The sequence below is a fragment of the Alligator mississippiensis genome, chromosome 8 (genome assembly GCF_030867095.1).
Source record: "Alligator mississippiensis isolate rAllMis1 chromosome 8, rAllMis1, whole genome shotgun sequence".
In the NCBI taxonomy this organism is placed as follows: Eukaryota; Metazoa; Chordata; order Crocodylia; family Alligatoridae; genus Alligator; species Alligator mississippiensis.
The window spans coordinates 16,673,340-16,700,000 of NC_081831.1; the positions used below are offsets into that span (position 1 = coordinate 16,673,340).

At 40.6% G+C, this 26,661-nt stretch overlaps 1 protein-coding gene across 1 annotated transcript; it reads left to right on the plus strand.

Moving 5' to 3' along the window:
• On the plus strand, positions 1 to 25,452 carry NARF (nuclear prelamin A recognition factor). The gene is made up of 11 exons (XM_006270423.4): positions 1 to 150; positions 1,868 to 1,942; positions 3,113 to 3,256; positions 4,850 to 4,982; positions 8,907 to 9,041; positions 14,040 to 14,158; positions 15,874 to 16,003; positions 17,006 to 17,078; positions 19,230 to 19,367; positions 19,733 to 19,890; positions 21,449 to 25,452. Exons 1-11 carry the CDS (start codon positions 124 to 126, stop codon positions 21,688 to 21,690), a joined length of 1,374 nt encoding a protein of 457 aa, XP_006270485.2. The 5' UTR covers positions 1 to 123; the 3' UTR covers positions 21,691 to 25,452.
• Positions 25,453 to 26,661: the final 1,209 nt, after the last annotated feature.

The following is a 26,661-nucleotide window of genomic DNA, read 5'->3' on the forward strand; positions in this document are numbered from 1 at the left end:
GCGACGCCATAAAAGGGCGGGCCGGGCGAAGTGGGCATAACAAAGGGCGGCCGCGCGCCGGGTGAGGGGCTTTGTACCTGGCGCGTCCAGCCCGCCCGAGCCGCCGGGCCCGCCGAGCCGCCAATGAAGTGTGAAAACTGCACCAAGAAGGTGAGCCGCGTCTCGTGATTTCCTCCGTCTCCTCCGCGCTTCCCGGGCCCCAGCTGCCCTCTCCCTCCGGGGCCGGCTCCTGCTTGCTCCAGGGCACTGCAGCGCCTGCGCCTCCTCCCCGGGGACACGGGCCGCCGGCTCCCTCCTCCTGTCCCTGCCAGCCCCGCATGGGGATCCTGCGTGCCCGTCCCTCCAGGCCCCCCGCGCGCCAGCCGTGTTTCGGATTAGCTTTACTTGACTTTTCTTTTCTCTCTGGCACTGTGTAGTGGTTCGCAGGGTCGCGGGGTGTTTGTATGTTTGCTGCTGTTGTATTTACTCAAATATAAGACGACCTCCCAATCAGCATTGGGGGGGGAAGCTCCTCTCCATAGGATGGCATACGGGGACACCTCCTGAAATCTGTCATCAAAGCATAAAACTGCTGCCAGAAGCAGCATGTGCTCAGTCAGGGAAACCTGGCTTGAAGTGGATCAAAGGCAGCCAGCACTGAGCACCTGGCCTGCGGGGGGTAAACCTGCTGATGGGAGCTTCTTTTTCTCTCTCCAGATGGGCTGCACTTACCTGTCCTTGTGGCTTTTGCACTTTTACCCTAGCTGCTCCACATCCTTCTGGTTTAGACCAAGTAAGGCTAGGCAGCTTTGGGCCAGGGGTGTGCACAAAGGATGCCACCTGAAAAAAAGAAACTGCTGGGAACTGTCTTTAAAAGCCAGACAAAAAAAAAAAGAAAACAGTTGCTCCCCCAGGAGGAAACTGGCTGTGGGCCTGGAGGCACTGCAATGCCAGGCCCCCACCAGGAGGACTATCGCTAGCTGTGACGCTCTCCTCTTGGTGCCAGAAATGCTTTGTCTTGGCCAAAAGACTGATCAAGTCATTACCTGGCAGGGTAGCATGGTATTGGTTCATGTAGTGTTTTGCTGAGGTCCCTTTATTCATGACCATAAAATGACTCTTTGTAGTTGAGGATGGAGATCTATCCTTTGCACTGCAGGCAGCTCCCCTATGAGACTATAACTTCCCAACGGGAGGATCTTGGCCACATGCTATTTTATGAAGATGGGGGATTTCTTCCCTAGCTTGCTTCTTTGGCCTTTTGGCTAAGGACAAGTAAGACTTGGGGGCATCTGAACCCCAGGACGTCTGGGCTTGGGGCTTGCATGTAGAGTGCCTGCCGTGGATTTGGGCATATCTGAAGCTCGAGGCTGAAGAGCCTGGGCAGTAAGATACTTGCCAGCACTACACTGTAGCACTGAACAACTGTGCTCTGCTCGGTCTATGGAATTTGGCTAATTTGGCCTGGGACATGACACTTAAAATAAAGTGTGTGTGTATACAAACATGCTGTTTAAAAGGGTATTCATGTGCCAAAACTTGCACAAATTAAAAAAAAAAAAAAAAGTAAAGTGCCACAATTTTACCCAAACTAAGTCTATGGGTACGTGTAGGAATTTGCCTGTATGCAAACTTTGCTCCTCACTTCCATGTGTTTTATACTTGGAGCTATCGATGCAGAACAGGTGAATTTACCAACTGTGATTTGCACAATAGTAAGGATACTGGAAAATGTACTTCATTATGTGTAAAGACATGTAAAGCAGCATCATTCAAATGATAGATCCTGCGATTTTTTTTTTTTTTTTTTTTATTTATTTTTTAATTTCAGCTTTGTTTCTTTTTCTTTTGTTTTTCTTGATGCTCAAAATGTTATGATCTGTTTTAGGAATGTAGTAAGAAACAGAAAAATGATGACAAGCAAAATGCATCTGTTGATACCCTAAGTTCAAATGATGAAGAGGTAATGTTCCTTTTTAAAACATTGTATTAATCATTTTTGTCCTTCTGTATTCTGTACCCTTTTTTTCCTTTGGAAAAGAATTAATATTTCAGAGTAAAATGGATAGATATATCCATCTATCAATAGATTATATATAGTATTAGTCTAATTGGGATTTGGGTTTATAAGAAACACGCATACACACCCCATCTGTCAGAATTATCCACAGAAAATAATCTAGAAGAGACATAGAGTAGGGATATAAGCCTGTTTCTTGGTGTGGGAAGACCTGGAGAGAGTGCTCAATGCCCAGAACTTTTGGTCTCCTCAGTGGGATATGAGGATACTCGGTACCTCCTAAAACCTGAACCCATCATTGCTGGTTCCTTAAGGAATTGGAATTGAAAACGGAACAGACAGCAGTGATGAACTTAAATTGGCTTCTCACAGTCGAAATTCTGTAAGTCTTTCCTCAAACCTGAAACGAGTATAAAAAGTGAACTTTTATACTTGATCCTAATGCATTTGGGTCAAGGTTTTTAACAGAATGTTCCTTAAATGCACATTTCATAATTATAAAAATGACTTTCACCTTCTGCTTAACCAGATAATTAATTAAAATAACAGTAGTCCTCCTGCCATCTGCCAGCATTTTTATTCTGAGGTTGACTTGATCCTTCAAGGGTCTTAAACACCCTTATCTCTGAGCGTATTGAGAAGTTTAAGTTGCTGAGCATCTCACCCAGTTAGATTGGACACCCCCCCCCCCCCCCAAATCTATCAAATCCTTACTCTCACGTGCAATCCAAATGAAGACTATTGGACTACTTGTTTAAGTAAAACCCTTTTACACTAGTAAAAGCCCATGGGATCATTCAAAGTGCACATGCAGTACCTCAGACTTTCTATGCAAGAAGACTGAGCTTTATTATCAGTGCAGAGTCACCTAGAAATTCTCTAATTATAATAAAAGAAGTGATGTTGCCATAGATCTCATACTTGGTTTGATAAATAACACTGTTTCCTTGGAATGGGTCTTGTTGACTTGAAGAACTTTTTTCAAGCAGTCTGGCAGTATCTCTGGAGTGAGCAGTTTTGTGTTTATAGACCAAATAACAGAACCACTTTTGCAGCTTAAATGTATTGGTGCAAAGATCCTCAGTTATTCACCAAGCTTTCTCTTATTTTCAGAAAAATGAGTTCCATAAGTTGGCTAATGCTAAAATATTCCTTAGTGACTGCCTAGCTTGTGACAATTGTATGACATCTGAAGAAGGAGTTAGGGTTTTCCAGCAGAATCAGAAAGAGCTTTTCCGTATACTCAACCTTAACAAGGTAAGTAACAAAAAGCATGCAGTGTTTTATATGAGAGGGAGGATATGATAGAATGACTAAGCAATTCCTTTCCCCAAGGCAAGTAATGTTCAGTATAATCTGACAAATCAGGGCTCCCTGTGAAGAGGAAGTGAGTACTAAAGTTGACCCAAGTAGTGTAGCATTTAAAGCACTTCAGCAGTGGAAACAAGGTCATACCCATGGAACTGCATCTTGGGAGAGAGAATGTAGCTACACATCTAAAAATATATTTGAAAAAGCATTGTTACTCCATGGCTGTAATTGTTAAATATACCCTTCTGGAGCGCTTAAGGAATTTCTTTTTTCTTTAGTTTTATAGCATGACTATACTAAAGGTGCAAAATAATCAGCTATCAGAACCTGAGGTTTGTTTTATTTTTAAATTTAAAACTGATTTGAGTGTGTGAAAGCCCTGAATATTTTCAAACCTAACTGAAATATCTTTATTTGGGGGGGAGGGGAAGCTGAGGTTCCCTTTCATTTTGCAACTCCTTGCCCCACCCCCCTCTAAAAGAAAAGCATAGTCATAAGTTCTGCCTCTGTACTGTATAAAAGCTGACCTTTTTCTGCCAAGTTCTCTGGTAGCCTTTTATAATAAGATCAGCAGATTGAGTACCGTCTTCAGCACTGATTTAGGTACCATTCCAGGCTGTTGTACTCTTGCCCAATAAGCTCCAGCTATTTTTCACCTGTTGGAGGTATCTAAGCATTTTAAATGTGAATAGTCTTTTTAAGAACAAAAAGTGTTTCTAGATGCCTTCTTAGAACTGTTGTGATTCTCTACAGATAGTATGTTATGACTGTGCATATTGTAGAATCATTGTTACCTTCTATCCCTAATTTCTACCTAGTCACCTGTATTCTTCTACTGCAGGATTTTCCCATGGTATCTCCTCCTGCTTGTGCCTGTTTAGCTTTCACAAGTACTGGTGAAGAAACTTCATAATGGGCATCATGTCCCCATGGGGACAATGTGTGTTGTTTTCATTACTCCTCAGTCTTTCTTCAGAGTCACTTGATTGTGGTTAGAGTTGTGGGCTGGGTTGAGTTGTGTTAGTTGGGTATTTTTGAAGGGTTTCCAGTTCTGCTTAAACATTTTTCAATAGGAGTTTAAGTCAATGCCTCTGAACATTTTGTAGGATCAAATCCTTAAACTAGATTCAGATCTCCACACTTGACAAATGTTAAGTGTTTAGACTAACATTTGCAGAAGTGTCTAGTTAACAGCTAGAGCATATACAGCTGTTTTGCAAAACATCAGGCTTTCTCTTGGTATGCCATTTCTGTATGTGTGGTCCTTGGGGCAAGGGTAGCATTGTCCTAGCAAGGATAGGTCAACAGCAGCAACAACTTCATGCTGAGCAGTAAATCAGCATAAGAAAATCAGAAAGAAGAGCTATTTCATATTTCAAAAAGAAACATAATTGCTTAACAAGGGTTTTTCATTTGTTTAAAGATGGGAAATCTCCGAGTGACTCTTGACCAGGAGAGGATGATGAGGAATCTTTTTAAACTGTTGTTATCACCCATTTGTTGGATTTTTTTGGGGACACTTCTTGTTTTGTTTTCCAGAAATGTGATGTCTCAAAACACAAAGTTTTGGCAGTGTCTATATGCCCTCAATCATTGCCTTATTTTGCTGCTAAATTCAATATCTCTGTAAATGATGCAGCCAAGAGACTTTGTGGCTTTCTCAAAAGTCTCGGTAAGTCCAGATTCATTATTATGGTGGGAAAATGCAATGGGGATACTCTAGATTAGGAGTGTCGTACATAAGGTCTGCAGGCTGGATTCAGCCCACAGTGTCCCATCATCTAGGCCCTGGTGCTGCCACTGGGTCTGATCAGACCCATATGGCATGCACCTGTGTTGGGACCAGATCTGGCTCACCAGCCCCCTCCCCTAAAAGGGGAAATACCTCATTCAGTGCTCCAGCCAGTCTGGGTCCTGCATTATGTGCCTGCAGAGCTAGATGAGTTCGACATCCCTACTCTAGATCGCTTGTTTGGTTCCTTCAAAGAATTCTGCTGTAGTGCCTAGCCATGCAGTGATGCAATTCATCTAGAATTAAGTGTAAATGATGTATTCTCTAATGGTTGTTGTTACAACAGCTATTATAGAAATGCATTAAAATCGGTAGAGAGCTGGTGTGAGCAACAAACTTAAAGACGCTACTGATGTATCTTCGAAAATGATCTTTCTATGCCATTTGTTTCTTTAATTGTTTTGTCTCTATCATGCATGCACATGTTTATCCTGTGCTCAAGGTTTGGACTGTTGATACTAATTCTGAGCAAACCTGGAAAGGGTAAACAGACTGTAATTCCCCCATCTTATTTTATTGTAGTGCAAATTGGTCCTGCTTGGACTAAAATAGTTTTCCTGATTTTTAAGGCTCATTCTTCTCTTCTCGAATGTACAAAATCAGACTTCCCCTTCTGCTTCCCACATCTTGAAAGTAAAATTTCAGAACTAGAGCCTTCCTTATCCAAAAGTAGTCTTAGGAGCTTCAAATGAACAACTATAGATAACTCAGAACAGGAATATAGAATAGAAAGTATAATCATACTCTACTGTGTACTGATAACTGATGAATAGTCTGCAAGCAGTGCTAAAATGGTTCTGCTTAAGAAAAAATAAGCTAGAAAATAGCAGAAATGCTGTAGAAAAAGGATTTATCTCTTCCCTGTTAGAAGTGGATTAGAACCCTAGATTTTGTAGAGTACTAATATAATGAATGGTCTCTTTTTGGAGCAGGGCATTGCAAATGCAGAATTCCTGGGAGGGTTTCTGCTTTTTTTTTTTGAAGCAGAATTACATTTTCCTCTTTATGAAAGAGGACTTGTAGGTGGGCTTAAGCCCACCTACAGGACTTTCTCAGAGGTGTTTTTATTATCACTATGTAACATAAACTTAAAATGCATGTAGTACACAGAAAAATGTGTCCTGGAAGCAATGTGGTACCATTTGGTGAAATGGTTATACATTACAGAAGTTTGGAGAGAGAAATTGTTGCTAACAGCTTTAAAAAAAGTGGTATGTCTAGGTCTTAATCTAGAAATATGGCATCAGATAAAGGGAAAATTATTGTCCCATCTTGGTACTGTAATATGGGAACCATTGCTCCAAGGAGATGCAGAAGGAAGTCCTAGCTATGAGTAATTGACCTGAAGGGAACTGGGAAGTTTACTTATTGAAAAGACATTCAGAATAATGCTAGGAATTGCTTCCTAGCTGTGAGTGTAATACCACACTGAAGTCAATGGACTAAAGTGAAGGCAAGATTTTTCACCCTGTAACACTTATTTACTTGAGGAATTTTTACCCCCTGTACTCTCACAAAACTTTTTGAGATTTTTTTTTTAGGACCCCTGCGCAACCCTTCTTTCCCCCTGCCGCTCCCCCCCCCCCCCCCCCAAAAAAAAAAAAAAAAAAAGATTCTTAAAGTCCTGCTTCCTTGCCTTAGTTCTTGCTAGTTGAAATAACCTTCTCCAAGGATTGCTTTCTTACTATTAAAATGCTGCTTTGTCTTGTCTCTTATCACATGAGTTTAAAACTTCCTCTATACATTATGGTATACTAAAGCTGTCTCTACCTATAGCTCTTAATATTTGCACTGGAGGAAAACTAGTTCTTTACCACAATACTTTTTTTCACATAACCATTGTGTGCAACTGACTACTTTTATTTTTAAAAAAACAAAACAAAAGGGGCTTTTCTGTTTAAAGGGACACTTAAAATATTGATTATCTCCAGTTTTTTTCCTTTTGAAATAGCTTTATGTTATTTGTAAAAGTCTTTTTAGACTCAGTGACATGGCCAATAGTATACAAGTGTATAGAAGCACAAAGTAGGCCAGAAGATTTTCATAGACGTTGGGGCCGGAAGGGACCTCGAAAATCATCAAGTCTAGCCCCCCCCACCCCAGGGGCAGGAAGTTGGCTAGGGTCAAAGGATCCCAGCAACATTCGCATCCAAGCATTTCTTCAATGAGTCCAGAGTAGGAGCCTGCACCACTTCTGGAGAGAGACTGATCCAGGTCTGGGGGGGGGGGCCCAGACAGTAAAGAAACTCTTTCTTATGTCAAGCCTAAAATGGTCTTGTAAGAGTTTGACCATTGGTCCTTGTTTTTTCCTTGGGGTGCTCTGGTGAACAGACATTTCCCCCAGATCTTGATGCACACTCAATAATGTACTTGTAGGCAGCCACCAGGTCGTGTCCCGTCCCGTCCCGTCCCATGCTGTGTCACTCTTTTTTCCCCCCCCCGCAAGCCTTTGCTTTTCCAGGCTGAGGAGTCCCATGGCTCTCAGCCTCTCTTCATAAAGCCTATTCTCTTGCCCTTTGATCATGTGCGTCTCTCTCCTCTGGACTCTCTCAAGCTTCTCAACAATTCTGGGCTCCACAATTCAAGAATGGATGCAGTACTCCAGCTGCGGTCTCATCAAAGCTGAGTACAGTGGGAGGATGACATCCTGAGATTTACTTGAGAAGAATCTATGGATGCAAGCCAGGGTTTTGTTTGCTTTGCCAGCGGAGACATCGCAATGGTGGCTCATGTTCATCTTCAGGGTCATGACTGACCACAAGTCTTTCAGCAGTGGTGCTAGCAAGCATAGCACTGCCGAGCCTATAAGTATGCTGTGGGTCCCCCTCCCCCGAGGTGGGGTACCTTACATTTATCGGTATTGAAAGTCATCATCAGGTTTGTCCGCCCACTTACTAAGCTTATCCAAGTCGGCCTGGATCACTAGCCTGTTCTCAGGTGTGGACCCAATGCCCCAAAGTTTTTAGTGTCATCAGCGAACTTGGCCAGTGCATTTCTGACACCAGTGTCCACATCGTTGATAAAGATGTTGAAGAAAACTGGTCCAAGGGCAGAGCCTTGGGGGATGCCACTGGTCATGGAGCGCCATAATGATTCGTTGCCATCGACCACTACTCTCTGGGTCCAACCTCCAAGCCAATTTCCCAGCCATCGGACTGTGGTGTAGCCAAGGCCACAGTTGGCCAATTTTTCCATGAGGAGGTCATGGGACACCAGATTAAAAAAAAAAAAAAAAAAGCCTTTGAAGTTCAGATATATGATGTCAGTCTCTTCTCCCTTGTCAAAGATGCCTTGATGCACATCTGTATCTTATGTGTATAAATATGTAGGCATGTGAAGCAGTGGCTGGTGGGCCCACTGCAGGGATATAAATCTATACAGAAAAGTGGGAGTGTGTACTCTTAAAATACTAGTTCTAAAGGAATACTATTTTTCTTCAAAAAAAAAAATAAAATTGCTGCCAGTAATCCTGATGTTTTTTGAGCTAACTTTATACTGTTTTGTTTTGGGGTTTTTTTTACTATTAAATACATGTCAAAAAGCAAGGAAGTATGTTTTCCTCCAACCCTGAAGTGAGTCTAATACTAAACAAATCAGTAGTTCTTTTTTAAATAGATTTGATACATGCTTAGCCATGTGCTTCTCACTATTAAAGTAGGCTGCCAGTGTTACAACTGCATCTAAATCTACTGGGCAAGGAGGTCTTGTACACTATTTCACTGACAAACCTGCATTATAGAAGGTCTGTGAGATGATGAATTAATTCTTAGAATATTATTCACCTTTTCCTTGTTTTGTTTCAAGGGGTACATTATGTATTTGACACCACTATAGCTGCTGACTTCAGCATCCTGGAGAGCCAGAAGGAATTTGTGCAGCGCTATCGCCAACGGAACCAGGAGGAGCATGCCTTACCGATGTTTGCCTCTGCTTGCCCTGGTGAGAAATCAGTCCCCGAGTGCAACCCAGAGTAACCTTATGTAGACTGCTGTGAAAGTGATGCAGTTCCAGTTGGGTACCTTTTTTATAGCTTGTAAAATGTTAGGCGTTGTTGCATGTTTTCAAAACCTTATAGTGATCCTCCTACCTTTGCTGTAACAGTCCCCAGTACCAATAGGGCTGTTCATCTTTCAAAACTCTTTATGAACATAGTGCTGGGTATGGCCCTGGCTCATATTTAAGCTGTGATGGTAGAAATGTATCTGAAGGGCAGAGATCTGGTACTGCTAAGCCCTCCACATCAGCCAGGGAGCCAGCCCAGGCACATAAGTGGACTGTACAGGCCAGAAGAGGGTGTGACCACGTTGGATAAAGCATTTGCTGATTCAGCATACTCCCTGTGAAGGCAGATATGGGGACTGTAAACTGCTGGTTACTTCATTCTATAGATAAGAAAAATGAAGTATGGAGAAGCTTTAATCATTTGTCCAAGACCTCTGGAAAGGGGTGCGAGAGCCATGATTAGAGTTCTAGGCACAGAGCCAGGAATACAGCGTTCCCCTACTAGATCATGCTTCTCTTGAATGGTTTAGCTGTGCCTTCTGTTTCTTTGAATTAATTTTTCCTTATTGAAAGGAACCATGAAGGAAAACCTAGTTCTGTTGAGTACTTCCATTAAAAGTCATGGCTCCCATTAAATCTTAGAACTTGTTACACACTCTTGTAAAAGGAAACCATGAAGTGAAACTCTTCTTATTGACTGCGTGATACAGAAAAAAGATGCTAGATATCTCTGAGGATGTTATGCCCATCATTGCTACAAGTAATGCTTGCAGGTTATGAGAGCTAAAAAAAAAAGTTAGCAGTGGATAATGTTTTTCTTCTTTTCCCCCCAATTTTTACTTTCTGCCCTTGACAGTACTTTGTAGAGTCATAATTAGTTTCCCTGCATAGTCAGCCACTCTTAATTGTACATATCAACAGAGCAGAAATGGCATCTTCATCAAAAATAGTATTTTGAGAAGCTATTTGAGGCGCTTGGGTGTCTTAATATCAATTTGTGTGAATTAAGTGGATTTTGTTGTTGGAGAGTACTTTTGAAAGAGCTGAAGGGTGAAGCAGAACAGCTACCCTCTGGAAAGGGACATAGCTACCCTCTGTACTCTGCCATTGTCACTAATGTAAAATACTTGGGCAGATCATTTTTTTTCATAGATTGATTTCCTTTGTCACTTAAAGGAAAGTATCTTTTATCATGTGGCTTGCTTCTGCCTGCCCTCCAGTAGACGTACCCAGAGTGTATCTTGGAGCTACAACTATCCAGAGAAAAATGTCCATTCACTTTTTTTCTCTTATGAAGAAAGTTGCAGTTGCCTTCTACGTTCATAAGCCGACATCCTGTATGTGGTGTTTGCCTTGCAAAGTTTTAAACTAAAAACCTTTAAATGCTCAGGTCTACCTTTTTTCACAGAGTTTAAAAGAATGATTTGGAATCTGATCTGCCTGCTATTGGCTTCCTCAGGAGCAGGATCTGGTGCTCTAATTATACAGTAGCCTCACAGGAAAATCTTGAGGATTTTCCTAGTGGAACATGAATGAGATTTTTACACTAAAACTGATCCATGGGGAAACGTCTTTGTTATTTCCCAATCTACAAATAACAGGTATAAATAATGCACCCACCTCGCAGGGATGTTATGAAACAACTAATTGATTGGGGCACTTCATGTTTTTGTCCATGCCACAACTTGGTACCTGTTCCTGGGGTTACACAACTGCTTTGATTCTTGGGACTCTGTGGTACTAGCATTTTCAGCAGCTCTACTAGAAAACTGGTGCCAAAATACTGTGGTGGATGCATCCTGAACATGTAAGTGCCAAGTCTTATTGCTATTCACAGTAGAAAGAAGGGAAACCTCGGAATCAGTTGCCCCCTGAATATGTAGAGCATTCATTTTGCTGTTTTATTTCATTTTTTCTTCCTATGAAACTTTGGCATAAATTGACCCAGAAGTTGTCTGTTTGTGGATGTGTTCACACAACTACTATAGCTTGGTCTGCAATGACCTTGTATTTACAGAACTATTTAAAAAAAAAAAAAAAAAAAAAACCCAAAAACCCCAGCTTCACTTTTTTCTTTTAGGGCATAAGTTCAGTCTGTGGGAAAAGTATGACCTTAAGAACACTGAAACTAAGCTGATTTATAGCAACCTGTGATTTTTGCACTAATATCTCCTTTGCTCAAAAGCATGCAGTGTTCAGTACCAGACCCTATGGATGCCTAATGTTGTAACTCTCTTTTTTTTTTTTTTTTCTCCTTTGCTATCTTCTTGGAGCTTGGGATCTCTCTTCCATCCCCTACCCTGCACTTTTATGATCCTCTGCTCCCCCTGTTCAGGGCATGAAGATGAAGCTATCGGCTGTGCACACAATAAAGATTAAATTGCTTTCAGACCTTATTCATTTTGTTTCTTAACTGGCCAGTTTGATCCATGAATGGCATGAAATGCTCAGCTAGCCTGAAACAGCTCTCACACTTGGCTGATCCTTAGTGAAGGAGGCTAGAATGGGCAGTGCAGTAAGCAAAAAGCTCAGGCCCATTCAGATAGTGGTGACCCAGCCAACCTTATCCATCCTCGCTCCTACCTCGGTGAATGTGGAGCTACAATAGGAATAAGTGTATGTTGGGATTTTTCTGTAGTTGGAAGCAATGTGTAGGCATCCATTGTGCATATTTTGGGCTACTCTATATACAGCAGATAATATTGAAAATAATATGCATTCTGTGAACTGTCTGGAAGCATCAGTACACTAATCCTTGGTTTTTTAAATCTGACTGAATTGTGCTTTCAAGCTAATAGAAACCAGAATATGACCTAGAATTAGCATGAAGAAATGAGTACACATCTGTCTACATGTATAGGCAGCCCAGTAAGAATCAGTCAGTGTCTTTGGATTTCCTGTAACTGGCTCTGGAACTTGGCCTTATTGATTAAGTATGCAGAAACTGTTTCTGCATCTGGGAAATGCAGATAAAGCCTTGTGTGGCTCATTCATGAAGGCTACTTGTATAACTAAACAATGACTAAAGCTCACAGTGAAGCTGGAACTAATGGCCTTGCATTTCTTCGCAATGGTAGAACAGCACATGAAACAACTGGGGCCTCTCTTGCTGGCACCAGCCTCTTGGAATTTAATGAAATACCACTGGGGATTGTGTGACTATCATAGTCACAACATTTAGATTCGAAAACCAGCTTTCTAGGCACGGCATTGCAATGAGCAATGAAAATCATACCTCATCCTTAAGGATAGGCCCTTCTGAGAACTCCTTTGAAGTATCAACAGACAGAAAGATTTCTTACCTAAAATGAAAGCTTCCTTTTTAATGTGCCATCTGTATGGCACTTTTTTGTTACTTACTGAACTACTTCACTGTAGTGCTAGTAATCTATTCCAAGCATCAAAAAAACCCCCATATTCCATACTTTCTTGATATGACTTTACTCAAGGCAAAAAAGAAAAAAAGAGAAAAAGGGGGGGAAAAAACCCGAATGTACTGGTTGAAATGAGGTATAATGTTAGGGAAACACAGCACTTTACACATTTGGCAGTAAGTGTCCATGTGCTGTGCAAATAAATAATTTGGTCCTTGGCTTCTCAGGGGCAGAGATGAATTTACTCAAGTGCATGCAAGTTAATGGAGCAGACATCTGCCCATTAAATTCTCAGATGAGCCCTGTTTTAATGTCATGATCTTTCTTTGCTCTAACCAGAATTGGAAACAAGGAGGGTGATGGCTAACTCTCCTCTAATGTACCCACCCCTTCTACCACCTATAAAAGGCCCCTATGCATTACATTCCCTTCCTTGGCATACACATGAGGTAAACAGTCTGAGTACCATCATGATTACAACTCTTATCTCCCATTGTTTGCCCAAGCATCTCTCCATTTGATGTTCCTGCATCAATAGCATTAGTCTTAATTTACAACAGTGTTTCCTTGTTGTCCCCAAATGTTAAGCTTACCCATTTAAAAGCTGAACCTTTTGCAGTAGTATGTACTCTGTAGCAATTTTTATCTCTTGTGCACTCTGTTCTGTTTAGAAATGAAGGGCTTGTCTGTCATGAAATGTGTTGCCTGTGGTGCTGAGATATGACCCTGGGCCTAATAATTCTGCACTGTTTAATGATCCAATTTTGGGCACTAGCATAGAAGATGAGAATCCAGGGTTCAATACCTATTCCTGCGTGGGGTTTGTTTTTTTTGGGGGGGTGAGCATATTGCCTTATGTCTCCATCTCAATTCCTCTGCAAAATGGAGAGGAGTACTTACTGCCTTGAGCCCTGAAGGTGTAGTGTCATGAGAATAAATACAGTAAACACTGAGGGTCTCATGCTGTGATAATAGAGGCCTCTAAGTACATGCATCAAAAGGGTGTATATGTGGTGTGGTTGTCTTTGAGTTGTTAGTTTTCTCTTTCTTTAGAGAGGCAGAGTAAGTACATTTGAGGTTCATACATACCAGCAGCAAAAGCCTGACTTTTGCCAAGCTCACTGTCTGAAATGTAGTTTTAGTTGGTGTTCCATTTGACTTTTGTTCTGAAGAAGGGAAGGTGTGCATTTGAACACTGAAACGTAGAAAACAGTTACAGCTAGACATCCAGCTCCTAGATCGTCACTTACTAATGCTGCCCACGTCTGACTGTCTGATGCCTAGCATGTTGGCTTACGTTCATTATTAACTGAATCCCCAGCAGAGGTTCTCTTTGTGCATTGGAAGGGATTTAATAAGTAATTCATTTCACAGTAGTTCTATATGTAGATTAAATAACATGGGGGGGGGGGGGATTAATCAAAGCCATTTTAGGCAGCAGTCTGTGTCAATACTATAAGAAACCTATTGATTAGGAGCCACCACCGCTAACCTGCTGGGATTCTTCTTCCTATTCCAAGTCCTCCCCTTATTGCTGTCTTTTTATTTTCCATAATTCTAGGTTGGATCCGGTATGCTGAAAGGGTACTTACCAATCCAGTGACTCCACACATTTGCACTGCAAAGTCTCCACAGCAGATCATGGGCTCCCTGGTGAAGGGTTACTTTGCCAGGCAACAGGTAACCAGTTGTGCTTACCCTTTACATTTATTTTTCTCCTGAGGGAAATTTTGTTTTTGTGTTGGTCTTAAACTTAATTACAGACTCCTGTACACCGGAGCACAAAGTGTATTTCTAAACTGTCTGGTTTATGCTCTGCCTCTTCACAGATGTGCAGAGTTCCTGTCTCTTTCTCTCCATACTACAGTGCAACCTCATAAATCTGGCATGCTTGGGGCCGAGCACTTGCCAGAAACTTAAAAATGCCAGATTCTTATAAACTGGTGCAATGGCCACACATGAAGCAGTAGATTGGGGTGGTGAATGGCAGCAGCAGCCACCACGTGCAAGCTTCCCCCTCCACATCTGGGGGAGCAGGAGAGGGAGTGCTAGATTTCTGATAAATCCAGATACCAAAAATCTGGAATTATGAGGTTGTACTGTAGTCCTGCTCTTAATACTATGTAGAGATCAAGGTTAAAGGCAAATATCCTGTTGAGCCTAGACACCCATATTGTTAGCACTTTAAAGGAACACCATGTTCTTTAACCAGCAGCACACAAAGGAGTGTGGTTAGCATTGCATCAAGCCAGCTTTTAGCTCCCCATTTTGAAGGGTCTTGCTTCCATTCACAGCCAGGTAAACTGGGGATAGTGTGGAACAGGGCTTGAAATGCCATAGCAAAACACCCTAACCACTCTGCCACCAGACTTCTGCAAACATGGATGTGGTTATGGTTATCTATATTATAAAACTAAATCCAGCAGGGCCAAAGTGAAGCCTTTGCACTAACTAGTACTTAAAGATAGAATTGGCTATGCTTGGAACTGTGTATAGTAGAGGCCATCGGGCAAAAATCAAAGGTTCCATTGTGTAGTGTTCCATTATTTCTGGTCGGGCTGGGACCTCTTTTATAAATAGAATCTTCCATTTGATCTTGGAGCACTTTAGCAATGCTGTTGAAGTCTTACTGCATTCATACAAATGAGGGAAGTGAAAGTATGGAAAGGCTGATCTTGCCAGGGCTGACAATAAATCGGTGATAGTGCTGGAAATAGAACTTGGAGGGTCGAAGATAAGCGCGCAGAAAACATGATCCAGAGGAATAAGCACACATTTTGGACTTGGAATATTCTAAGTTCATGTTTCCGTTGCCAGTTTGAGGTATAGTTTTTCTAAAAGTCATTTGTGCTCTTTGCTTCAGTTTTCCCATCTGATTGTATGGGAGTAATGCACGTCTGTCCATGACATTGGGCAGTTGGATCCCTTGGTTACTGTAAAACATGACATCAATATGTATGCTGCTATTATTGCTAGTGGCAGTTGTCCTGGCAAGTGATCAATGTCTCCCACCTGTTAGACTATGTTTACAGGCTCCTGAAATAAGTGACTGTTGCATCTCGAAATTGGAGTCTTGCAAAATGTGCAGTCTCTAGATAATTAAATTCCTTTGTGTAATTGCTTCTTACTTCACATCTTCTTTAGTTGATTAGAACTTGCCTTCAAAGAAATAAACTACAGTATTATTATGACGTGGTTTGGTTGCTGCTGTAATACAATTGATTCTTCAGTACAAAAAAAACAAAGCTTGCCCCAGATGTTGTGATTTGTAATTTAGTTTCAGATCCAGCATTAACCCCAGTTATGTTCTGTGGCTATATTTTTCCTCCATATTTATCTCCCTGCATTATTGGCCTTCTGGAAGGAATTGAAATGTGCCTTTTTCCTTTCCACAGAATCTGTCTCCAGATAAAATGTTCCATATAATTGTGGCACCTTGCTATGACAAAAAACTGGAAGCCTTGCGGGAAGACTTTTACACTGCCTTGTACAATTCTCAGGATGTCGATTGTGTGCTAACATCAGGTTAAACATCTCTTCAGCTTGTTCCTTTGTAAAATTGCATGTGGACTACCAATTATTTAAACTGATGTTATGCTGGGCCCTCTCTCTTTTGTTCACTTAGCGTGTGATTAGCTGTAAGAAAATAAGGTTGTATTTTTTGTTTTAGGAAGTGGACCTTTTCTTGTTTACTTGGTGCTTATGCATTTAATACAGATTGGATTAGGTAAAAGAGCAAAATTTAGTTGTCTGTCTCTGGATGAAATAAGGGGAGAACAAAGTAGCTAAAATTACACTGCAGTGAGATCCTTCACATCGTTGAAAGCTGCAGACAAGCGTATACCATGTGCTTTTGCCCTTCTCTCCTATACGCTGCCCAACAAACTATTAATATATCTTCCCCGAAACAGTTACTGACATTCCAGGCAGCCTTTGGGAGACTTTTTTTGTCTTTTTAAGATGAGCCTGCCACACACATGCACTGACCTTCTCCTTAAAGTGTGGAAATTTCTCCCAAATGCTATGGTATCTCGAAGCTCAAAGCGTGTATATTTGGTACTAAGCATGGCATAGGTTGACAGTTCTTTGGGGCTGGAAAAGACAGCTTTCCAGTCACTGAGAAGGAGAGATTTCATGCTCCATTGAGAGAGGGAGAATTTGGTTCAATCCTTAGAAGGTGCTAAGGTCATGACTTTCAAGTGCAATATAACTTTATGATTAGAAAATTTTATTTTTTGTATCCTTTTTAAGGAGCTTTTAAAACACGGATTACATTCTCCCTGCGGAGTCTGTACTCATGGAACTGGTGTCACTCAAACATTGTCAGGACACCAAGTTGGTTAGGCTATGCATTCAGAATATGCAGTGATTTATATAATGTATGGATATTTTGGTGCGCAGATGGGAGAATTTGCAAGATGCATTTGGGGTTTTAACACCAGGCATCTTTGTGTTTTCTGTAGATGCCTACCAACTCTGTTTGCTTGTATCCTGTTTGAAGGTGAAATGTTGCCTATTTCCTTTCAGGTGAAATTGTCCAAATAATGGAGCAGAAAAATATATCTATGACAGATGTGACTGAAGTAGCTGTAGACAGTCTGTAAGTAGATTTTTGCTGTAGTTTGTCAGTATTCTGGTGATCAGATGATGGATTTTTGCCATGCACCAAACTCTATGTAAACTTAATACTTTTTAAAAGAACAAGCTCTTTTTCTCAAAAGAAGCTTGTGTATATACAAAAACCTAAATGCATTGAAACCCTCTGCCCTGTCTTGTGACCCAAAAAACAAACACTTCCCTTATTGTCATGTTATCAGAAAAAAAAAAAAATTACAGTGCAGCAGATCAGCTAATCCAAAACAGATCTCTTAAAACAGCAGCCCCCTCCTAAATGAATTGCTTCTTAATTTTTTAAGACTAATTTGAAAGAAAGAAATGTGTGTTGTGCCAGGATTGCATGTTTGCTGCATTTCATCTATGAAAATTTTGATTTTAAGAATCCAAGAAGGGTTGGTAAGTAGGTGCATGTGTCATGTTATGCAGTAGTAAAGGGGTAGAGCTGTTGATTTTAATACCCTACATCAGTTCAGTGCAACTGGTGCTCTGGGTATTCTGGGGGGGGGTGGGTATTCTCACAATAGCATACCTTAAAGCTGTAGCATAGTTGAAGGTGAATGTGTATTAAAAGTGAACCATTCATTCCCACTTGGTCTCATTCTCCTTCCAGTGCCTAACACCCCTCCCTCCCCCCAGTTGTGCTGGTACAATATTGGTGGTATTTACCAAATCCAGTTTCTTGATGATGATAAATTTCTACTTTCATATTGCTTTCAGACTTAATGATAAGTAAATAGTATTTTTCTGAGCAAAACAACTGTTTCATGTAGATTTAGATAAAATAAATAAGGATTTTGAGTTAAGGTGCAGCAGAGAAGACGTCATCTAGTGCTTTGCTAATTTGATTATTTACCACATGATTTGTGCAAAAATGATTGTGCACGGTGACTTAATTCCTAGGTGTCTTGGTTACAAAGGTAGAGTCTCAGAGGTTACTCTGTCCTAGCCTGTGTAGAACATGAATTCAAATCAGTATCTTGATAAATTTCTGTTTTTACTGTGTGTAGAACATCATAGTGAGTTTCTTTCTAGAGCTGCCCAGTAAACAAACTCTCCTGCAATAAATTAGGAAGCTCCCCTAAATCTCTTCCACTCTCAAATTGTATCCCACCTATATCTTTCCTACACTGGGTGTTTTAAATGACACTATATGGTAAGAATGCCTTGGTCCTGTGCATACTACAGCTTCTGCTGTTACTTCTGCCAAAGGACCTGCATCGATTGTGACTTAAAGGAACCAGCTTTCTAAAGATGTAGCCTTAGAGAGGTGGTCACGTTCTTGTTTGATTTAAATTGGTGTTGAAGATCAGACTTTCTTAAAGTAGCACTTTTTGTAAGTGGAATGAGCATGTGATAGTTTGTCAAACAAGATTTAACATCACTAATCTTAACTCTACCTATGTTATGGGGGTTTTTTTCCTCCATCTAAAAAGCAAAGGAACAGGACTCATGTGAGAGGAGACTCTCTCTAATGGCATTTCACTTTTTAAACAGGAACTTAAAGTGTAAACTCCTTTTAAATAATAATGAACTCCTATGATACAATTCAAATTGTAGTATAATAGTTGCTTGTTAAATTGTTGCTTTTTTTTTTTTATCCTAAACTACTAATGCAAATCCCATACACTAAGTGGAGAATGGCAACATGGATTGCAGTTAGACAAGTCTGGGGCATGCTGTTGCCAAACAGACATCTAGTAATGACAAAACAAAAGTCCCAAAGTAAATAAACCTAACATTATTAATCTGGCATAAAGGTGGGGTGGGCATACCATATGCCTGTATCTTGTTCCTTGGGTTTAATTTTAGATGTTTGAAAAATAACTATACTTAACAGTTTGTGCCTGAATGCTATGGCTCAGCTTGCTGTCAAGGCAACAGGGAACCATCTTTCTAAAGGCAGTCAGTGTCTTAAAGGTTGTGCTGAGATGACCAGGTTTGAGTTCAGGATAGATAGTGCAGCTGCTTTTTCAGCAGAAGTGAGAGCACAGGAAGAAATTATTACCCTTGAGCTACCACCAGGTTGACACCTACTGTCAAGAAAAAGGGTAGAAAGAGGTCATCTTTTTCTTGGAGTGCAGTAATCAAACTAAGTTGACTTTTTTTTTTTTTTCTCCTTTCCTTGTCTTCTAAGGTTTGGTGACATAAAAGAAGTGGATATAGTAAGACATGATGGGAAGAGATCTGACGGTTACCTAGAGCACATCTTTAAATATGCTGCAAAGGAGCTCTTTGATATGGATGTTAATGAAATCACCTACAAAGCACTAAAGTAAATTGTACTTGGATACATGTGGATTAGTGTTATTGGTTACTGTCAACTGAAATGCAGCAGCTACCTATTTAACCTGCTTAAAGCATCATTTTGAATACTGTCTTTTTATAAACTACTAAATTCTCCACTGGGAAATCATTTTTTATTCTGTATTTATTACTGATTCATATCCACTTAAAGCTAAAATAGACTCTTGTGCTGCAAACTCTGCCCCTATTTAACTTGCAAAACTTCCAGGTTCTAAATTCTGCATGTTAATCCTGATGTTACCTGTGTTCACTCCTCTCCTGTGGGCATGTGCTGAATGCTTGTGTTCTGTTAGTAATCTGATGGTTCAAAATCTTCTCTCTCTATCTCTTCAGAAACAAGGACTTCCAGGAAGTCGCCCTGGAAAAAGATGGTGAGACAGTGTTGCGTTTTGCAGCAGCTTATGGCTTCAGAAACATTCAAAACATGGTCCTGAAATTAAAAAAGGGGAAGTTCTTGTATCACTTTGTGGAAGTTCTTGCATGTCCTGGAGGTAAGAATAGTATTGGACCCACAGTAGTCTTTTCTGCTCTGAGTACAAGGGTGATGGGGCTGTAGACATTTCTTGGGTTCTTGTTCTGGTTTTTAGCCGACCGTGTTGTGGTAGGAGTCTCTAACAGAAATGAATGGTCCAAAACATAACCGTCTTAATTGAGATCAACCTTCAAAAATCTGTTTATAGCTGGCACTCTGGACAAGTCAATATCTATCACATTTTCTCCTCGATTACTTACAAAACCACTAGCTTAGGGATGAGGGTCATTATTTTTACTACATTAAAGCTTCAGGGAAATCCTCTGAAATGGTAGCTGAGGGCAAGATAAGAATATGGAGCTTAATCCACATCTCTCTTTTTATAAAATCTTTCTGCTGCAGTTTGATACAGAAACTGCATCTACAAATAATAGGACAATATAATTTGTCATGGAATCATTTTAGAGGTGAATGGAGACTTTTAACAGTGTTGATAGGACTGGTACCTGCATAAAGGCTGAGAGTTCAAGGTTTTTAAAAAAACAAACATGAGTATGTAGTCATAGTACTTTTTAGGGCTGTGCAAAACAGCTGTGTTTCTATTTGGTTTCAGATTCCTCCATTTTGGAGGACAGTGACTTGTTTCAGATTTCGGCCAAAACAAAGCAGGACAGCAGTTTCCAAGACTTGGCTCTGCCAAGTCTCCTCCGAATCTGTTTTGAACAGGCTGCAAGGGAAGCTTCACACAGCCCTACCTAGCCAGGCAGGGCTTGGGGCCGGGAGCTGCAGGGCTCCGCAGGGAGCAGGATGGGGCCATGGGTGGCTCATCCAGGGGAGGGCTGCTGCCCTCCATTCAGATGAGACCCCATGCAGATCTCTGATGCCTGTCATGCTGGGTCACAAGGTAGGGAAGCAGCGCAGAGTGGCGAGCAAGCCTGCTGGTCCCTGTTGTGCAACTCTGCTCTGCGGGGTCTCCTTGCTGCTGCCTGCCACACACCCCCATGTGGTGACATGGGGTTGGGTGGGGCAGGCAGCGGCGGCAAGAAGACGCTGGCATGGATCTCTGCTCCCTGCAGAGCCAGGTCAAATGGCAGAGATTCCCTAGCCCCCAGCTTGATTCCCCCAGCTCTCTCCAGGGGGTGCAGATGCCCAGATCTGCATGCTGGATTTCAGCAGGCCGGGGCCAGCAACAGCACTACAGTCTTCCTGGTGTTTGGCACGGGCCACACCAAGCGGCTGCCGCTGGCCCCAGCTTGCAGCAGCAGCCTGCTAAAACCCAGTGCGCAGATCCAGGGGCCAAGGCCCCCACCAGGAAGAGCTGGGGGAATGATCAGAATCAAACTGGGAGCTAGAGCAGTCATTGCAATCCCTTCCCCTTAGGTTTTTGTTTGCTTGTGCAAGCCCAGCTCAAACTCCGAAATTCTCCAAAATGTTTTGAAGCCTTCCATCTAGATTTCAGATTCAGTGTTTCAAGTTCTGAAACACCTCCAATGCAGAATGGCTGTCCACATTTCACACAGCCTTAGTATTTTCCACCCTCAAATAAATTAATCCTGACTGTGGGCCTTTCTTTTCAGGGTGCTTAAACGGAAAAGGCCAGGCCCAAACAGAAGATGGAAAACTAGACAAAGCATTGCTTAACCAGATGGAGGAGATGTATGCTGCTGTCCCTGTAAGGCTTCCAGAAACCAACATGTATGTGCAGAAGCTGTACCAGGACTGGCTTGAAGGGATGGATTCCAAGAAGGTCCAAGAAACTCTGCACACCAAATACCATGCCATGAATCAAACTGTGAACAGCTTGGATATCAAATGGTGACAAATGAGACTCACAAAAGCTTAAAGACTTGCATAGGTTAGCTATAAATTCAGCACTGGAACCATTCTATGCAATTGCAGATGCTATGCAGTAGCCAGGTGTATAAACGATACATTTTCCTAATTGCAGACCATACTCTCAAAGAAACATTGCTTTTTAGGTAGGGGGCTGGTTTGTTTGTTTTTTTTGTTTTTGGTTTGTTTTTTTTTTTGCCTGCTTCTGCTCCCCTCCCCAATAAATGCCTTGGTGTATTCTGGCACCTGCTAGACTTTGCGCTTCATCTCCTGTGTATATGGGGCTTTCTAATTTGCCTAGGGTACTGTGAGCACTTTTTGCCAGGTACAAAGTGCTTTCAACTCCCAGTTAAATTATTTCAGGTCAGGGGTTCTCACCACTTTGCAGAGCTGGACCCCTAATATGGGGATCTCACCTAACCCTTGTGTGTTGTTGTTTTCATCAGAGGAAAGTAGCCACCACAAGATTGGTGAAGTTAAGGGTACAATGTTAGGACTCCTTTTTGCCTAAAAGGCTACTTTAGTGACAAGTGAGAAATGTAATGAATAAATTTAAATCTATTTATTCCAGGAGCATTACATTTTAAGTTCTTATACCAAAACCAAATGTTGGCAGTCGGCTTCCTATTGACGCATTAACCCTGGGATTGGGGTTTGCAGGCGGTCCTAAATCCTGTTAACTTCTCTCTAGTTTTTCATAAACTAGAACCCTGGTTGAAAGTGAATTGCTTGCAATACATTTCTTATTTTGTCTGACTTCATTATGAAAGTGAGACACTGATAGCAACATTTTGTCTGTCTTCATATGGTATTATGTGCCCACTAAAAATCCACACTGCCCCTATGCTACGAGATTTACAACACCTCTGCTGTTTTATTTTCAGCTATTCCTGAGACAACGCCAGATTGCGTTGTCATTTTGTAATACTGACAGTCATTTCTCTTTCTTTGAGTGCCTCTAATTTTTAAAAAAATCTTAATTTGTGGAAACTAGTGGGCTAATAGAACACAGTACAAACTGAAATTCCTAATCTGGGTGAATTTTAGTTTTGCAATACGTTGTATGGATGTCTTGTTTAATTAACATCTAAAAAGTGGTACTTTGTATAACCTTCCTTGCACTCTCATAATTCATGGGGGTTATGTTTAAGAATGTGATGCAAAATTCCAGCTATCAAAGTCGTCTTTCAGTTTTATAGAAACATTTATGCTTTTGTGTGTTTTGGGGTTTCTTTTATTTTTTTTTTTTCTATTGGCCTTCTTTAACAAAAGGAGTTTTTAACTTGCACATTCCATTTCAGAAAATGTGGATGGGCTTTGTCATGATTTGAGGAAGTGTTTTAAATGCACCTAACTTGTAATCTGTTACTGTGCTTGTGTGTAGCAGCTGATGTTACAAGACCCCTAAATTCAAGATCAGGATCGAGCCCTCCACTAGGAGTCATTCACTGCTTCCTTTTTTAATAACCACCAGCCTAATGGTACATAAAGAAAGCTTTTGCCATTTATTATTATGTATAGCAACAGGGTTGCAGTGAGAAACAAGAAATGGTACTGAAAACATATGTAACCTGTTAGAAGAAGCCAGTGGTATAAAATGGACCTGCTGACTCAAGTGTGGCTTCCACCTAGGCTTCCTCTCCTTCAATAATAATTAATTTCAATATAAAGGGATGTGTTCTCCTTCCAGTGCATGTAGATTTGACTGGTATGGCTACCTGCATGCACAAAATGATTATACCTTTTAAGTAAGCTTTTTATGGGATTCATTTTCACTAAATAATGTAAAATGTTACATTTTTTTAAAGTGGTGCAATAACTGAACACAGCTATAAAAAAACAAATAAATAAAAATCTACCTCCATACTTGAGAAGGAGTCCAGAGGAGCAGAGAGCTTGGGGGGTGGGAAAAATATCTTTTTTTAATGTACCTATACTAAAAATGATCTGTGTATTTTCATGAAGCTTGTGAACACAGCTACTTACAGCTTATTTTCTAGAAACAACATAAGATCCCTTCAGTTTCATTTTCTTGATCCAGTATGATTTCCTCAGTGCTTCAATTGAATTAACTTGTAATTAAATGTTCTATGGTTGTATATACATTTTTCTCTCTGTATATATGGTTTATAGCTGGATGATATGTTTAAATTATATATATATATATTATTGCTTCAGTCCTGTGTATAGTATGTTTCATTTACAAAGGAAAAAAGTGCATGTACATGACAACATGAAAAATAGCTTTGTTTAGATTTCTAATTAAATTTTAGTTCTTTACCATGCTGTGAAAGAGCTGCTTTCCTCTTCCAAAGTGTGTTCTCAAGTTTAAGTCTAGAAAGAAAAAAGAAAGTTCTTTGTCTTGTTATGCAGCTGTCTGATAGTGCAAGTGAAACCCTTCTGCCACTGTACTTCAGTGCAAATGCCAATGGCATTTTAAAATCTATTTCCATGTAGAAGTGTTGCCACAAGAAAAGTTTCAAATGGAACATTAAATCTGGCTCAAAAAAATGCAAGTTGCTCTTTTTCCTATTTATATGGAAAAGCAACAGCTAAACATGGTTTACAAATAAAATTATTTTTCTACTTTAAATGTAGAATGCTCCATGCCATTAAAGTAATAGTAACCTATTAATAAAAGCTGTATAGTAATTGAATGCAACAACATCCCTTGAAAGAAAAGTGCTGGGGAGGGGGGCAGCACGAGTTAAATGTTCAATTAACGGAACAGCCTTAATGGCTACCCAGAATGACTAATGACATTACAATTAAGGTGTCTGGTTTGGTAGTTGTTGGGAGGCCTCTTGTTTAAACAAGTTTTACAAAATGTTTTTTTTCTTTTCTTATAACTTAAAGAAGAAGCATCTCTCAAATATTGTCTCCCATTTAACTGTCTGCTTGTAGGAAAAAATGTTTTTAATGGCAGAACTAGAAGCTTCTTTTCTGGAGTGTGTGGGTTTTGTTTTGTTTTGTTTTTTTTTCATTTTGGGTAGAATTCATCATGATAAAAGCTTCTTGTAACTTTGGATAGGTATGTGGAAATGCTTACAATTCTGGCCTTTAAAACTATATGAAGAAAGTTACTCATTGAGAGTGGGTGCAACAAGATAGCTTCTGAAGCTGCACTGAATTCATCCTGGTTCCATCTATGCCCTTGAGCTGTTTTTCAGCAGCAGTTCATTTACACTTTTTGTTGATAAAGGGTATCTACATTAGGTGAAGTTCCTAATAGCCATAGCCATTGTGTTTCAGTCCCGGTTGAATGTTTTGCTAGGCAAGCTATTTTTCTCTTATCCAGAAATATACTTATCCAGTTGTTAAGCAAAGCAAACATCTGTAGGTGGGAAGAAGGGGGAAGTTAGCCAAATAAAATTACTAAATTGAATTAGGAGGTTGTCTTACATGCTGTAAATATTCTGAAGTGTAATGTGCCAGTGGTGAGAGGTATTGTATTATAGTATTTTTCTGAAGACTCTAAGAGAAAGTATAAATATTGTAAAGACATTGTGCCAAGACCTCTGAAATAGGAGTTTGCCTCTCTGTAAGCCAGTAATCCATAGCATTTGTTTGTCATGCATTGTGAAGATGAACTTGGGCTGTATACCTAATAAAAACAGATGTCTGTACACACTTGGCAGCTACTGCCAGATGATATTTAGATGACAGCAAGTTATTTAAACTTTGGTGCTTTGTATTTCAAATAGTGCATTGCCACACGTTGCCCTAATAAATACTTCTAACATTTAAATCTTGTGGTACTATTGTCTCTACGCATTCAGCCTGGTGTCCCCAAGTGCCCACTGATTTCACGTGGACAATAGTATGCAATTTCAGTATCGATTCTTCCACACAATATCCTACCTGCAGATACGTACAAAATGTTCTGAGATGATCAAACCTCTGGTAAGAAGCACATGTTTCTCCTTTCTCACCCCCTTCCCACCAAGGTACCACAGTAATTGGCCTCTACTGTTTCCCCAAAGCTCCCTGTTTTAGTCCATCTGAGAACTGAGGAGAAAAAACTGAACTATTTTTTTTTTTTCTTAAACTGATTGTATAGTTTATGGTTTTGTTTTGTGGGGGTTTTTTGGGGTGTTTTTTTTTTGGGGGTCTCATTTTGATGTGCAACAAAGTGCATCAGTTACCCCCTACAAAAGAGGGAGACTATAGCTACACAAACCCTTTCCCAAACTAGAAGCAAAATTTCCTTTTGCCTAACTATAAGGAAATGCTCTATTGCAAGCCCATTCATGGCAGCTGAGAAGGTAGAGAGTTACTTACCTGGGGAAGGACACTTGATTCCTGAAAGCTTGTCCAGTTAATCCAACAAAAATAAAACATGCTTGCATGATACTTTTCTGAACCAGTTTGTTGTACAGTGCGGCCTTTCTACCTGATTTCAGACTAACGTGGCTAACTAATTGACTGAGATCAAATAACCCAGATGGCTGGTGTAGGATGCCTGGCTTCCAAAGCTTTTAGGGAGCTCTGTGTAAGTGTGACTAACTGCAGCATAGTACAGAACATTTAATAACACAGCTGAGGTGCTTATATGCAAAGAATAGCAGATCTACCTGTTATTTTCCTAAGTCTGTGCACAGCCTGAAACAACAGCTTTGGAAGAGATTTCTTTGCAACAGAAAAAAAGTCCTGGTAAGTGGGGAGTTACATTCCCCTCCCAGCAAGGGACTCTTCGCTGGCTCTGGGTTCTTCCTCTTCAGGTGGTAAAAGAATTCTAGGGCCCCAGCCCCCTGCCAAACATGAGGCCTGGAATACCACTTCTCCTGAGTTCACACTTAACTGCAGGCTGGCAGTAAGATCACAAAATGACAAAAGGATTTATGCTATAGAAGTAAAGAATTCTATGAAAAAAATTGTAATCAGATAATGCAAGGGAAGAACAAAATGCCAAGTTTCTCAGCCTCTCTGGCTCTAACCTTGCTGCTTCTGAGAGTCC

Coding starts and splice junctions, on each gene's coding strand:
- NARF (XM_006270423.4), top strand. CDS start 124: ATGAAGTGTGAAAACTGCACCAAGAAG. Junction 9,042..14,039: donor GTTTGCCTCTGCTTGCCCTG/GTGAGAAATCAG, acceptor CCATAATTCTAG/GTTGGATCCGGTATGCTGAA. Junction 19,891..21,448: donor AGTTCTTGCATGTCCTGGAG/GTAAGAATAGTA, acceptor CTTTCTTTTCAG/GGTGCTTAAACGGAAAAGGC.